The following is a 16,695-nucleotide window of genomic DNA, read 5'->3' as shown; positions in this document are numbered from 1 at the left end:
TCACAAATCAAATCTTACACACGTGTTGCCTCCCCCCATGAAGTCTGTGCATGTTCACACACACACACACACACACACATACAGAAACATAACACAACCTTTACGGCAGCCTTGATCTGCCATACAGGAACTCTCTGCTGGGCCCTCCACCCTTTCATGCCCTGCTTCAAATCACCCACATCTGCAGTTGGTCAATGCCCCGAGGTCCCCCGGGGGGAGAGATTTCAGTGGCTTACCAAAAAAAAAAAAAAAAAAAAAAAAAGAGAGAAAAAGTCCCATTCTGTCACTTCCTGGAATGCACCAGAAAATAAAGATGACCAGACACCGTCCTGTGTGGATCCTTCCTGCAGAGCCCATCGCTTTATACGCCCACTGTAGGATTTAAAAAGAAAGGTTCATCATTGAAAGAAAATATTTAACCCTTTAACAGCGAGCGCATCGCAGACGACACTTTGCATCACTGTAATTATACAACAAGTTGTCGGAAAAATGTTTTGGTAATTACAGTAATTTCACTCACCCCGTTGCAGGAAGCCGGAGAATCAGCGTCTTTGTCACCGGAAAGGGAAAAAGTGGGGAAAAAATGCCTGTACATAGTTTCTATTGAGACAAAAATCTAAATGATTTCACTTAAATAGGTGTTAAACTGTTCAAATATCATATTTAACACGCACAATCTGGCGTTCGTGTACAACTACAGTGTTTTTCTTCATTTTAAATTGCTAATACACTAGTTTAACATGCAGTACATTGTAAATAACTGCCAGATATTGAAGGTTATTCTGGAAAAATGGGCAAAAGCACTTTTTTGGGCCCTTTTCTGATTAAAATAAGCAAAAGGGCTTGAGGCTTAGGTGTTAAAGGGTGAAAATTGCTTCTGGGCATCGATAGTTCATTTTGCATAGATACTTAGACTCAAAAACAAACCTTGCGTCTTGTGCATGCGCTTGTGTTTCTTCTTTTGTCTGTACTACCTTGAAGTAATAATAAATGCGGGTTTCCAATAACATGACGAAGCTTCCTCCAGGCTATGGATCCCGTCTTCCGCAGTCATTTGAATTGTGAGCTGGGCCCACTCGGAGTTTAACACCCAACCCCCCTCATTGAAGTTCAAACTCATGTTAAATGACTTCCTTGTTCCTGTGCAATCTTTCCGACTACGGTGTTGAAAACCAGGTGACTCGCCCCTGGGGGGGGGCCTTATAAAGTCACATCCTGCATGCTGTGGGCTTCCCTGTGCGTCTCAGACTTGCTGTGTGTCTAAGAGGTTTATCAGCTCATGCACTGGAGATTAGTCAGTGATTACTATCAAGGTGATTATACTTCAAACTGTGCGTTTCCAGCCAACTCCATGCATGGCCACCTTAACGAAAAAGAAAAAAAAAAAGGCTACCTTAATGGAAATGAAAACAGCACCAGGATGCTTAAATGAATACATAACTTTATTTAAATAAATGCTTTGTCATAACAAAAAAGACAAAGGTTAAAAGAGTACATAAATTACAAGTTGAATAAATATTACACAGTGATATTCACTTTAATAATTTGAGATTTTTTGTCTTTTTTATTTTTTTTTATTTTGCCTTATGTATTTCCAAATACTGACCATTTTATTTCCCACTATCCTCCTGCCACTGATGGGTCTATTTCACAAGCCAGTGAACACCAAATTACGAAAAGAAAATAGAACCAATTGTGTCGTCTCATTACATCCAAAAAAAAAAAAAAAAATGTTATGTATTCTGAAAAAGCTGTACTTTTCTGTCATTACTGTGCTACTGAAGTAAAAAAAAAAAAAAAAATGTTTTGTGTATAATGTGAATATGAATTCAAACCAAGTAGGAGTTGAGAAAACTGAGGAAGTCACTACTCGCAAGCAGGTGCTGGGAAACAAAGGAGCTGCTCCTGACACGATAAAGGATAGTTTTTTTACTTTTAACTTCAACCTGCAAAACCACACGTAAAGACAACAAATCCCCATTGAAGTATCGACACCTGTGACTGACCCACACATTAAATGACACCACATACGATTGGAGCGTCCCCTGGATCCTCTCCTCCTGGTTGCAGTACTGCATTCCCCAGATTTCCGTGACTCTCTGACCAGAAACTGTCTAAGCTAACTGTATCTAACATCATGCAGTTGGTGACCCCCGTATTGGGGGGGGGGGTGGAAAGTGGCTACGCCCTGATTATGACCACTGCCCATGGCGTTCGCCCCTCCTCCTCCGTCCCTCTCTCCTCCGCGATGATTCACCATGAACTTTTCCATCTAGGTTTCCCTAACAAAAAAAAAAAAAAGATGTTTGCGTATCGGAGGTCCCAGGCATGGGCTGCACAGCCCCTGTCGATAAATATTACCTCAGAGCGTCGCCTTTACAAGGCAAGCACAAGATAACACAACAAGTAGCTTTTGTGTCAGGTTTTTTTGTTTCCTTTTTCTTTTTATTGTGTTCCACTAACTTCATCATACCACATCTTAGGACGTCGTTGAATGTCAATATCAATAGTGAATAACTGAAATAAGTGCAAGCTGCTTTTTTTTTTTTTCTTTTTCTCTCTCGAAAGTGGTAGTGGGGGATTTGGTGTTGAAAGAGGAGGCGAGGAACCTTGAATATATTCACAACCGGAAGCCGCTGAGGATGCACCTTTTTCCCCCCCCTTTGTTTCAATAAAGGGGGGTAGTTAATTTGCCTCCAACACCCTTTTTGGCTTCCCCTCTCTGGCAATCATATACATTGGCATTCACATGAAAAAAAGCAAGAACCCTAGCTTATTGGTTGTCATAGAAAGAGGGAGGTCTGACTGACTGACTGACTGCGGTTTCTCACACGTCGTTCTTGTCCGACCACATTCACGTCTTCTCTTAATCAGAACTAAAAGCCCAGACCTCTTTATCGTTGTATCAAGTATCAGTCGCCCCCACAATGATATCCATGTCACTTTCACGTCACTATTTAATGTATTCGCTTGTAGGAAGGCACTGTGATTTGCACACAGAGAGAGAACTCTACTTAAATGACCCTGTTTGTAACCTGTTACATGTTTGTTTTGTTCCCCACGCTCCCTGTAGATGCAGGTGGGGAAACTTCTCTTTCTTTTTGTCCCTGGAGGCATGTAAGCTGAAGGATTCCAGAGGGGTTAGCTTCTCTCTGACTGTCCTGTTGTCAAATGACTCTGGGTCACTCTCCCTGACAGGCTACAAGGAAACTATTCAAATTCTTTAAAAATCTTTTCTTTTCTTTTCTTTTTTCTTTTTTTTTTCAAGCACAATTACATCATACTTTTGTTTCTACAGGAAAAAAAAATAAAAATAAAAACAACATTCAATAACTATATTTAAACATAACGTAATACACCATGGTTACACTGTAGTAGCAGTAATGGGGGTTGGGGCGGGGCGGGGCTGGGGGACCACTTGATAAAGGAACATGGCTCAAAAAGTGGAGCGGTGTTTACTTCACTGGAAGCAAAGAAAACATCACAAACAAAAAAAGCATACAAAGCTACACTACACACGTCTGGACCAGAGAAGGGGCCGGACCGGACTGGCGAGTGCGATTTGCGCGCCGAACTCAAAGCGATCCAAAAGTCAAACTTGAGTCCCTTTTCGCTTCAGCGGAAAATCTTTACTTTTCTTTGTTTTTGATTTCACCAGCGAAGCCGGCGCTCTCTCGGCTCTGCGTCGCCCTGCGTGGCATTGTCTGTTCAAAATAGGCACAGTTGGCATATCAGGCTAGCTACATCGTCAAAGAGCCACTTACACATAGGTTCGTCCGTGACGCTCGGCTTATACGCTCACACAGTTACTTTAAAGGAGAAGGCCAGCCCCCGAGACCACTTCAAGCGCTAGCGATGACGGTTGTGACAAAACAAAAAAAATCGAACAAAAAAATGAGAGACAGAAATGAGGACATTCTTTTTTTTTTTTCTGGAAAACAGGCTCACTCCCGTCGTCCGCAACGACTCACACACACTCACACACACACACACACACACACACACATGTACGCACATTCAAGCATGCATCATTTTGTGAAGTTATCTAAATGACATACCTAAGCAGGTTCCCCTATTTATAAGTGCTCTGACAGAACCACATACCCAGATAGAGTCAACTGTTGCGTCATGTCCCTATCGCTTGTTTCGTTTCTTTTTCGGAAAAATAGACAAAAAAAGGACAAAGTTACTCAACAGCCAATTCTCGAGTCCACAGAAGCATTATATTCCACAGCCTAAATCTGTTTTCAATCAATGTGCCTGATGCTTTTCTTTCTCTCTCTCTCTCTCTCCATAATGATTTTGTGTTAATGTTACATCATACAAAGTGTTTGTGTACTCAAACCCCCAGCTTCTATAAAAATATATCCATTGTGTGCATATATTTTCATGGATTTGCGATCAGGGAACCCGGCTCAAGGGGTCCTGTGAGCAAGAGTCAAGGGATTATTTATATATATATATATATATATTTTTTAAATCTTCCCGGGACATTTCCCCCTCATTTGAAGATGAGTGCTCGGTCGACAAAAGAAAAAAAAGATTAAAAAAGGAGAAAAAAAATGATTACAGGTGTCTTTTTTCAGCCTGTTCTTTCGTTTGGATTCTTTTTTTTTTTTCCTCTTCCTTTTTTTTTTTTTCCCAATTTGAAAAAAAACAAAAACAGAAATCTCGACGTGAACAGAGGGGCGAAGCATACAGGTGTGATTCAGTGAGGAGGCATGGACCCTGGGTCACTCGGTGGTTAGGGGTTGGGGGGATAGGGGTCAAGGGTGGTCCTCCCCACTTCACTCGTTGTTGTTGCTGCTGCTCTCCAGGTCTTTACACTGAATGTCCCCGCCGCTGTAGTCCGTGCCGGGCAGCTGGACGCCGTACTTGTCCACACACCAGCAGATGCCTCGTTTGCGGCCGCGGGACGGCTTGCACTGCGGGATGCAAGACACAAGGTACGGGGGTCAGAGACGACAGTGGAAGAGTGGAAGAGAACGTGTGACGGACTGTCGACTACTTTGTGACTGATATTTTTACGCGTTTACTAGCGAGTGAATCCACTGATCAAAGAGGCGCCGCACGACACGATTCACGTCATAACGCGCAACGCACAGGCAGCCCGGATTTTGAAACCGGGCTCAAAGAGCACATCGGGGTACGCGTGGACAAACTGAATTTCCTCCCCACCAGTAGGTGGAGTATTAAGCTCCGCTCGCCGAGCAGAAATAAACATTTAGTCGCCAATGATGGTCATCTGACCCTCGAACCGGTTGACACCTAGACTCCCCTGACCTTTCAGGCCGAGGGAGATGAGGCATCTTCTCTTCTTCTTTGGTAGGAGTGCGTCCTATTCCCTGCGTCCTGACTTGTACCGCCACCCAATGGTGAAGTCAGATACTACAGGACCCTGATGCGCGAGTATACCAGGGTCCACGGTACCAGGGCCTTAAGGTGCACTGTGTAACATTTAGGTTAATACACTATAAATCTCAAAGCCTCATAATTAGCCTTTTTATATGCACAGTAACGGCACAATTCACAGCGGCCTGAATGAATGTGTGTTTCACATTTTGAAGGAAAAGGTCACTCTGCAAACGGAGATAAACCACGCCCACAAACGCCCACGTGAACCGGACAAAATGGAAGAGAAGGAAAGTCGAGAAGTACACCTTCATCCTCGCACTTTTCCACATTTCTTTCTACACTAAGGGGTTGTGGGGGGGGCATCTGTTTTCCTTCCAGAAAGTGGGTGGGGGGGGTCATGTGACACAAGCGTGATGAATCAATGACGCCGATGTCATGGTCGATAAGAGCCAATCAGGAAGTAAATGCGGATAACTGCATCACATCGTCTCTATTTTGGTCCGTTCCGTATTAAAACGCAGGTCCCGCAGCATTTTTCAAACGTCTCAGAAAACGCGGCACATGTGTCCAGCAACTGCCACGTTCAACTGTGATGTGACTCAAAGGGTCAGGACTTGAAATTGTACAGGGGGAAAGAAATGTGAGACAAAATATTTGAGGAAAAAAAGAGATTTTAATCTCACCTGCTTGCGCTTGAAGAATCCTTTCCTGTCACAGTTGGGCAAGTACAAAGACAGAGCCATGACACGGGAAGTGTCCTTCATCCCTTGAAGGATCCCATCCAGTTTTCTCCTGCATGGACCCTTTAAGGGCAGAGAGAACAGGGTTCCAGTCAAACCACGTCGCCCTGTACAGAGTTCATTCTCCACTCGCATTACATTAAACAGAACACTTACAAATTCCGGCTCATGCTTGTCGATGGGCAGAGGGGAGTAGTCCATGGGGGAGCCCATGGAGCGCTGCTTGCCCAGCTTCCTCTTCTGCTCCTTGCGCAGCGCATGGACTTTTTTACTGTTCACAATGTCTTTGGGAAGCAGCGGCACTTTAGCCGGCGGGAAATCCTCCGTGATCTCTGTGGTCATGGTGTCCTCGTGCTCCCGCGACTCACGATCTGCAGCGGACGGACGACAAAGGCGACAATCAGTGTGGGACATTTACACGGAAACACTTCAAACTAAACCGAGCACTGTGCGCTCTCTAGTCGCCATGCGAGACCTCCTCCTGTTCTGTCCACATGACGGGTGTTCAGCAAGTGTTTACTCTATTTTAAGCTCAGTTTTGGGCTCTATTATTATCTATTCTTGGCTCTGGCACACTGTGTATTTCACCAGAGCATTTTCACTGTGACCTTTCACAGCTGGAAACAATACTGACGAAACACACAATTTAACAATTAAGTGACAGGCCTGTGAAACCAAAACAAGGAACTTAACAGAGGCATAAATGACTTACAGAGCTGACCTGACCTTTTAATGCATTATAAATATCCATTATGACTATCAACAACTCAAGTACAGCTGGAATTTCTTCAAGCGCAAAGGTTAAGACTCGGGAATGAATGAATGAATGTATGAATATAAATCTTCTCCACAAAGACGAGTGTCTGATTGAGAATCAGTCATTACTGGCCAACAGTCGTAAATTACCAAACTTATTGGTCGCACCCAAATAAAGTGCAACACCAGGTGCTTTTCCCAGGGTTTTGTGCCACCAAATGTTGCCTAACATTTGTTTTGCGGGGGGGAAGGGGAAGAAGCTCAGATCGACAGCTGACGTACAGCTACAGTAAAAACTGATCTCAACTCGTCTTTTCTCCCCCCCCGTCGCAGTGTCTTTTATAACATTTACTGACACGAGTGCACGCAGCTCAAAAACATCTCATCGCCGGCTGACACACACAAACTGTGAGTGTGCAGATCTCTTCAGCGGAAGGAAACTTGCATCACACGTTCCTGGAAAATGTGCGGACACATTATCTGGACAAAAAAAAAATAGAAACAAGCTTTTATAGCGTATGTGTCCCACATTAAGCCGATTCAAATGCCGAGCGCAGGAAAATCCAGGCGCTCTGCGGACTCGTGTAAATGCTTGTACATTTTCTGTTACACACTTCATTTCATTCCACCAGACGTGACTTCAGCTCCCCCAGGGGGCACTGTAGTCTCAGGAGTCTGGACAGGATAGTCACAGGTTGAGGTCCTTTTATCCCCACCCCCGTGCTCTCCTATCTTTCTTTGGGGTTCAGCCTCTTAAGCCTGGACCCCCAGCCAGAGGTTCTTTGAGGCCACAGAGAGAAGCCCTCTGCCACTTACTTCCACACCACTTGGCTTAGCTGTACCATAAGTGCAGAGTTATTGTGGGGACTTTGCCAGGCCCCAACTGGCCGAAGCGATGGTGCCAGTGGATGACCCTGGTTATATTTATCTGACAAGAAAACCCGCCGTGGTGCACGGGGCCAGACAAGCTGAAAGAGAGAGGAATGTTAGCCACGGAGCGCGGGCCAATTGCTCTTGAAAGTCAAATCATTCCATACTTGCACGCTAGTATGGAGAATATGTTGGAAAATATGATTTTAATGAGCTGCTGTAACTCCGCTGACTGGCCTGTTAGCGCACACCCACCGCAGAGAAAAGGTACTTGGACGTAACAGGGACACAAACTCCCGAGAAGCTGATGTTCAAAGAGCCTGACACAGCATGAGCGTCTGGAGTCTCTGGGAGGGGAACGAGGGAGGTGGGGGCAGGGTGATTACCAGAATTGGGTCTTTGGCTTCTGTGCTGTTCACTGCTGTGTGTTTGAAATTAATCTCACAACTCATGACTTGGCAGGCCTTGGTTTGTGTTTAGATATGTCCTTGTGTCTCCCCGCGCAGACGACGGAGCTATTCCTTGCTATAAATAAATACGTCAAACAAGCATTCCATGTGCGCCGCTCGTGTGACCGCTGTGGAAAAACTCTTCTTCTTTTTCTTTTTTCTTTTTTTTTTCTCTCTGTACAGTCCAATTACTTCTCGGGGCACTTGATTAAAATGCCACATATTTGGCAGAGGCGCGCAGCACACGCTGGAGGAGAAACGTTTCTTTTTTAAACATGCATTCTTGTGTCGTGAGTCATCTCATTTTAACATACAAATGGCCGGACTGAGAGCAGGCCCATACTGCTCACCTCACAAACCGGTCACTCTGAGAAAATATCTGTCCTCAGGGGAACGCTGTTAGAAATGTGGAGCAGAAGAAGACGAAGAAGAAGAAGATTTTGTAATCTGCTTCTTGAAAATCGTGCAACAATAGCGCCTGACTTCTTTTGTGCTCCCCTGACAAAAAAGAAAAAATCACTAAATTCATCTCCTCTGAAGTGGGCTCTTCAGCGCAGCCACAGAAACTCAGTTTTTCCATGCTCAGGGTACCCAGCTTGTAAAGGAGGCTTAGAGGGTCTGTGTTTAACTCCTGAAACTCAGCCAGGACACTGGACGCGAGCCAAGTGAGCCGAGTCATGTACAGCTCTCCCATTGAATCAGCTAAGCCCAAAGCTGCGCCGCTACCCCGCTACCTTTCTCTCTCCCTCGGCTTGAGCTAAAGATTTCATTAGGACGAGAGTGGCGGAGACGCCAAAGGAGGTGCACCTGATACTTCTCTGTTTAAAAATTAACATCTGCACACAATTATGCTTCATGAATATCCCAAGTTTCTTATGTGCGGCAGTCCAAGCGTGAAAGATAAGCTACCTATCCACTGCATCTTTAAGAATATAATAATACCATTTAAATAGCAAAAAAAAAAAAAAAAGAGGCCTGGACAATAGATTCCCCCGACCTTTCATTGGATTCCCAAGCATTACACCACATTTGTTTCTCTCCCCCCCTGCCTTTGATTATGCCAGTCTCTGTGCGGCATCTGAAATTACATCTTTACAAGATGTAAGAGGGCAGTGAATAGGGGTTGTTGTTTAATCTCATTGGCGGGTATGACAAGATAATTGTGAGAAGAAACGAGCCCGAGGGACTGCGCCGCGTAAAAGCATGACGTTAGTAAACCATCCTCCGGCCTCAGCTACTTAATATATGAGAGAAGGCCATGGCCTGATAACCTCACGGTTTCTAGAGCAGAAAGGGAGGTGTGAACAGTGGACTGAGTGTGTGTGTGTGTGTGTGTGTAGCAGGGCAAACACTTTGGCCCTGATAACCAAAAAGAAATGGGTCTGAGAGGCTTTGGTGCAAAGGAATTTGCAGATTAGGTGACAAAGTACAATAGCCTGGTTATCTAACAGCACGTTCATTAGGTGACAGTGGTCCGGATCCAAACATCCATGAAGTTACAATCACGTGAGACGTGATTTTCCAGAACCTTCAGACTTCTGTTTCAATTGACTGCTGAGTCGTGCCTGCTCCCATTCAGCTACTGAACACGCAGGAAATATCTCTTCCCACGCCATTGTGCGCGCAGAATACATTCACTGCAATCAAAAAGTTTCCTGCTTTTCTGAATGCGTGGTATAAATAGCGTCAAGAACAATTCAAGGATTATAAATCACAGAACAGGACCTATGGGAGGCTCCTATAGGTAAGCAAACTTTCAGACCTGTTTGCGGCGACTGCAGTGTAAACAAACACTCGGGCCGTGATGTGAGCGGTCATGTGAAAAGCACATTATCAGAGCGCGGCGCGCGGCTCCTGCGCTGTGCATTCCTAATTTTGGTCTGAGGTCGCGTCCCACATCTGAGCTTGGGTTTTTTTAACGAGCCGCACTGGACAGACGCGATCCCTTTTTGGGTCACCGTCGCCACAGCACAATTGCTGGGTGTGACGACGCTCTCACTCCCGAGGCGGCTGCGGCAGCTATTTTGGCGAGTTCCGAGCGTGCGGCACGAGGCCGAGCTCTGACCGGCATGAAAAGAAACATCACAGTGGGCGGGAATTTGTGTTTTACACCTTTTCTGCGGCACGTACAGTGTGACGGTGTAAAATAGCCCGCTTCTATTTATACATATATAGATATATATATGATTCAAGGTGACCAAAATGACTTGGGAACAACAGAGGGTTTCACCTGTCTCGCACTCTGAGCAACATTTCACAGAAGCCACTGGAGCCTCAAATGTTTTTTTCAAACTTCAGAAACCTAAGAGGTCTGCGGTTTTTGGTTTTTTTGCTGTTTGTTGTGCAAGTGACTGGAGTTCTCGGCAACTCCCCTGCGGCGCCCTATCTTGTGCCATGCTGGCCCGTGACCAGGTGTCAGTGGTGAGATCACAGTGGCTGCTGCATGTGCGATCACTTAGACATAATCATTTTTAAAACACGGCGTAAGGCCATAGCTGGCCTTTTTTTAAAAACAGCAAGCTTTCACTTCTGAACGACTGCAGCTCAAGTGCTGATTTCTTCTCCAGCTGCTGCCACCAGCAGTCTGAAGGAGTCAGCGACCAATAAGGTGCACAAATATCACTCTTAAAAGTTTTACAGGGCGAAATCGGGCCAAGTGTGCCCAAGGGGTTATTTGCTTGCCACAGATCGCTCAAGTGCCACAGACCGCGCTTCAGAATGATGCTTTGAAACACGTGCAAACATCGCCTGCGCTCGTGTGCTCCTGCATCGTATTTTCCATGAACTGTGTGCTTTTTCTTCTTGTCTTCATGTGATACGTTGACCTTTGCAATAATTCTCCCGGGCACCTGCAACAGATCGGTTGCAGTGTGCTAGGCTTTCACTGCGCTGTCTCAGATGTTCAAGGTGAGACGATCTGAAAAGCCACATACGGTCTTTCCTTTCACATGAGCCCTGTCATGAAGCTGTCAGGCGGGGCGGGACACACACACACACACACACACACACATGCATGCATGCGACCAGAGCTATGTCCAACGCCACAGCAGCGTGTCCATATGTGCACGCAACGTCCACAACAGACACGGCAACCGGTGGCTGGTTGCCATTAGTCCAAGCGTACGGCCGGAGCCGCGGCTTCCTCAGCTGCAACCAGCTGTGGACATGGGGAAAGCAGATGGTGAATCTCAAAAGCTGCATCGCTCACTGAAGGCATGTGGAACTCTGTACGTGAAGGTCGCTGCGTGTGCAAGTGAACTTCTCTGGCAGGCGTTACGCATCGCATGCCTGCATTTGCATGACAAGTACAACATTACATGTGAGAAACTGCCATGACTTCAGAATGTTGCTCTGGCAACAGGTCGGGACTTCATGCAAAGCGTTAAAACAAATGGAAAGCATTCGAGTTGCTGGTCGAGACCCCAGGTTTCCTTCTGTGGTGGTAATATAAAGGGGCATAACGGCATTTTTGTCCATGTGAGAGTGGGGTATTTCTGGAGTTGAAGCCACTCCCTAATCGTCTTTTGTTTCTTGGCAAAGAGCAATCTGTTCAGACATACAGCCTCCCTCAGAAGCCTGAAGGACTGCGGGCCTGATGCCATGAAGTCATATCTTCTGGCACGTTTTCCAGGGGTATGATTCACTTGCTAACACAATCTTGAGTGCCCCAAAAAAAACATATACCACCTCCTGTGCCTTACAATTTTACACAACTCCTGGGATCATGGCACAAGCGCAACATGACTTAATGCACTGCAGGGACATGAAGAGTAATGGCAAGGACTCTTTTTTTTACAGGGAGAGGGAGGGACTGTAGGTTAGCAAGGATTCCTCTCTCCCATTGTTTGGCTGCCCTAGTCAATATTTAGTAGGCTGCTGCTCTCATGGCCTCCCGAGTGTGGCAGACACTCGAGCTCCTCCTCCTCCTCCTCCTCCTTGTGTTTGCCTTGCTCAGCTGGTAGAGCACACACAGACAGCTGCAACCCCACACCACAGGAAGCCAGAAGTTCACCTCAACAGTTCCCATCCACAGAGCCATCTGACAGACAGAAGGCCCTTCAGAGGAAAAGAGGGAGCCGGAGGCATTCTGCTGAATCACTGCGTTGTGACTGAGCGCCCATGCAGTGAGTGCACCGCCAGCGGCAGGAAAAGATGCTCTGATTACCTCTGTGGGCCAACAAAGACACTGCAGCTGTGTGTGTGTGTGTGTGTGTGTGCGTGTAAAGCCAGAGTGAGACAGAACTGCCCGAGGTGTCATCGCTCACAACAATCACACACAATGCACACCCAGACACCTTCATAACCCCACCCAAAGCATTTGTGAGGGCGAGCATGTGCACACACACACACACACACACACCTCTATAGTCATTACCTAGCCCATTACTCTCCGTGTCGAACCCTGAAAACCAAGTCTTTACCCTCAAAATGTCCTTTTTTTTTTTGTCTATATTGTGTCGTAACATCATTAAGATGAAATCCCTAATGATTCTGTCAGCAGCCAAAATGAGTCCAGTGGTCGTAGCTGTTTTTTTTTTCCTCCCTTTTACAGAATGAGGCACGAAGTCAAAACCTTTGTGGTTGCCACCTACTTATCTAGCTGTTGACAAGCTGCTGAAAAACCTCTGAGTGACAGTGGACCTCTCTCTGCCGCTGCTGCTGCTGCTGCTGCACAGAGAAATATCTTAAATCATTCAGGGCTTCTGGCTCATGCTCTCCTTCCTTCTCTCCACCCCCCCACACACACACACACACACACACACACACACACACAGGGAGAGAGACAGACACAGGCAGAGGCTACAGATTTAGTGGTAATCCGACTCTAAACATCACCCTGGGGGTACAGCCTCAAGACCTAAATCTATCTTAACTGCGAGCAAAGTTTGCAGTGTGGCACCTCATCCGCTCCTGATGAAGTCTGTAAACGTTGTTGTGGGTTCTTTGCGTCATTGGGGGTTGAAATGCGTAAAAAGACGCGCTCTTGTCACATGAAAAATCGCTGCGTTTGACAAGACACTTGTTAAACGCGTTGTTTCTTGGCGGCAACGTAGAGGCTAAGCCCACGTCCCCGCGCCCCCTCCTCCACTCTCTCCGTCTTTGTAAACTTCACAACATCCATCAATAAACACGACTTTTACGCACGGATCGCCCTCGAAACCTATAGGAAACATTCTTTTTTTGTTGTTGTTGTTGATTATTGCAAAGAGAAAATCCTTCAAGGGAAATTGTGTTTTATCACTCAAATGTAATTATTTTAATGTCAGGGGGGATGGCGGTGGCGGCTTGGATGACTGTCAACCGCTCCTGAGTCTCGCTGCACCGCAGCCTGACAGCAACCGTCCCACACTCTCCGGCTCGCGGGACCACGCCGTGCGCGTTAATCACAGCATTATCTGGCACCAATAACAATGCCTGTTTTCTCTTGTTGTTGTTGTTTTTTTTTTTTTATCAAGCTCACTGTATGCACGTTTAAGTCATAATTTTAAAAAGCGCACGACACGGACACGCCATCAAAGGTGCGTTCACTGACGCCTGATGTGTCCATCCACAAATACCCAGGCAGGCGAGAAGAGAAGAGAAGAGAAGTAAAGCTCCTGCTGCCACTTTAATTACTGCAGCGGACAAGAGTTAATCAGATAGCACCTCAAACCATCTGTCAAACAAACGTTCTGTCAGAGAGCAGGACATGGCACAAGTCACCACGCAGAGGGAATGGAACCACACAGCCTTTACAATCATTCTAAGAGTCATTTATTCTAGTAAAAAAACCTGGACTTTTATCTGCGTTAAATACCTCACACATGAGCGCACGACTGATTCTCACATGGGGCAAGATGTTGTTAAACACTGATGCACAGGCTGCCCGTGCGCTCTGCACTGACGCGCGCACTTGTTTTCAACTCGTCGGTTTTTTCGTGCGCTCGGAGCAGCTGGTGCGTCTCTTTGTCGCGTCTTACCTATAGGCGTGTGAGCGGGTTTGTATCCTTTCTCGTTGGTGCACACTCCTCTGCCGTGGAGCAGCGCGTGCAGCGGCTTCTCCTCCCCGCTCCGCGGCAGGCAGCGCAGTCCCTGCGTGCAAGTCCCGGTGTACACGCCGCACGCCTGCCCCTCGGACAGCGCGCACGTTAGGCAGCAGCCGCAGCCGGGCTCCTTCACGAGCTGGCAGCCCACCGGGACCGGAGGGCACATGGACAGAGCCTTCTGGTCACAAGGCTCGCACGGCACGTATGAGCCCAAGCACCCGGACAGCAGCCCCAACATACATGTCACCAGGAGGCAAAAATTCACAATCATGGTTGGTGTTTCTTTGCAGTTATAGCATAAAAAACCTGCGAAGAGGAGGAGGGGGGGAAAAAAGTAGACTGGTCTATTGAAGACAATGCTTCAGTCAGATAATCCGATTGTTAAAGCTAAAGCCAAGAGTCTTTATCCAAGAGTGTTGTTATCTATTAAAAAAAATAATGTGCACCGTGCAAAATGAAGAAGAAGAAGAAAAAAAGAAAGACTTGAAATGACTAAAAATATATGCGTTATTTTCTGTCCCCCGAATATTGATTTACTGTTCTCTGCAGGAGCAAAACAATTCTTTGCACAAGACCTCAAACTTCTCTCCCCTTCAGCTTGGACTCGCAATACTTTCTCTCCAACAGAGCAGACTGATCAACCAGAGAGCTGCCGTGCCTTTTTAAAAACAGCCGAGCCCAAACCCCTAACTATGAATACGCTAAACAGCAGGGAAGGGAGGCGCACTTGTTCCACGGCTTGGCAGGCGGCCAAACATTTTTTTATCTTCCTCTTCAGCAGCAGCAGGAGGAGGAGGAGGAGGAGGAGGAGGATCGCTCTTTCACCCTGAATGCTGAACTGATGCCAAGGTACAAGAGGCAACAAACCCTCATCATCAGAAATATGTCATGTTTCATTTTAACTGCCCCACAAGTGCAAGAAAAACGCCACAATCAACAAGTCGTCATCACTCAAAAGAAAAGAAAATCTCAACTTGGGTAAAATAACTTGCTTCTTTTTCTCTTTTCCTTTTTAATTAATCTGGAGACTCGTATAAACAAAAGCCTCTTCAAAAAAAAAAAAAGAAAAAAGAAAAAAAAAAGAAAAAAGAAATGGCACCAAACTCAATAAAGTAATGAAATGATGTGTTTCATTTATCCAAGATGACACTTTACTGGATCGCGTCTGAAAACCTCCTTTATAAAACATTTCTCCAGTTCTCCGGGGGGAAAATAATTTGTTTAGATCACTCACATCGTTCAAAAACAATTATAAAAGGGCTACGTTACATGTTCTCAGTTGACATGTGCGGGGTTTGTTTTTTTTTTTAACCACAAATGGCAGATAACGGTGATAAAATGGACGCTCCAATGTTTTTGTTTTGCCCCACAAACCAAAAGATTGTTTCCAGTTTTTTTTCCTGGCTTCTTTCTTATTATGGAGCAAAGACAAACAAAGGAGGCGATCCCTAAATATTGATCAATGATAGGCGCTTGGATGGAGTCAGAAATGTCTCATGGATGCTGGAGGACAGAGGAATGTCATCGCACACAGTTTACGGTGGGTTAACACTCGCAGTGACCGCTAAATCCCACAGTGCACCTGTCGCTTCCACTGGACACAGTTCATTTTTTTCATGAAATGTAACCAGTCTTTGCTTCTCTCACTCACACACACAAGACACACAAGACCCAGAGAGAATGTGTGTGTGAGAGAGAAAAGGATGGAAATATGTCACAAACTCTGGGATTTGAGGCGAAAGCCTGACAACGTAAGTGCAACTGAGCTCTATTATTTTACAGCCTGCACGCAGAATAACGCCTGATTGTTTCCACGTGTGCTCCATCGTCTTCCTCTTCTTTTTTTGTGCTTGAGCTACATACAGTATGTGCTCTAAAGCAGGCACATGCTGCTCTTTTCCATCTTTGCAGGTAGGGAGTTTTTTTTTTGTTTTTTTTTTTATCTTCCCCTTCCTTTTTCTAACAACCGAGTGTCTTATATCAGATTTCCTTGCCACTATCCACTCGCTGCTTGATAAACGGGAAAACTCACTTCCCAAATGTGGCCATGAATTTTTTGATTTAATCCTGCGAGTGTGCAGTCTTGGAGAGGGTTGCTGCTGCTGCTGCTGCTGGTTTAGCAGGTTAGCGGCCACTAGAAGGCACTGTTAACAACGGTTAAACTGTGGAGGAGCACATCCTCATGTCATCTGTGCACAACCTACCATGGAAATTACACAGCAATGACACATCTCACAGTGAAACCGTGGCTCGAACACAGCGTTTGATCCTGCGATGTGGACTCCCGTGTGAATTCAGCTACTGCATTAGTGCATGCGTCTAAAAATAGAGCCGCTGAAAGTGTTTATTTCATAGCAAAAATACGGCATATTCTCCATGGAATCAATGACTGGATAATTACACATTCTCACTTATATGAAATGAAATTCACATGGGCATTTCTAATTTTCTCTGGAACGGCACAGGAACTCGATTCGCCACAACATTAGTGTGGCACAT

At 45.8% G+C, this 16,695-nt stretch overlaps 1 protein-coding gene across 1 annotated transcript; it reads right to left on the bottom strand.

The window, feature by feature from the left end:
• Nucleotides 1–1,698: 1,698 nt before the first annotated feature.
• LOC122765038 (insulin-like growth factor-binding protein 5) lies at nucleotides 1,699–14,858 on the bottom strand. The gene is made up of 4 exons (XM_044019079.1): nucleotides 14,131–14,858; nucleotides 6,252–6,466; nucleotides 6,039–6,158; nucleotides 1,699–4,925 (listed from the first exon to the last, which is right to left on the bottom strand). The coding sequence occupies exons 1-4, from the start codon at nucleotides 14,465–14,467 to the stop codon at nucleotides 4,788–4,790; spliced, it is 810 nt and encodes a 269-aa protein (XP_043875014.1). The 5' UTR covers nucleotides 14,468–14,858; the 3' UTR covers nucleotides 1,699–4,787.
• Between the last annotated feature and the right edge of the window lie 1,837 nt (nucleotides 14,859–16,695).

The sequence above is a fragment of the Solea senegalensis genome, linkage group LG2, assembly GCF_019176455.1.
Source record: "Solea senegalensis isolate Sse05_10M linkage group LG2, IFAPA_SoseM_1, whole genome shotgun sequence".
NCBI lineage: Eukaryota > Metazoa > Chordata > Actinopteri > Pleuronectiformes > Soleidae > Solea > Solea senegalensis.
Note: the sequence above shows the minus strand (reverse complement) of the source record. Positions and strands in the feature narration are given on the sequence as shown.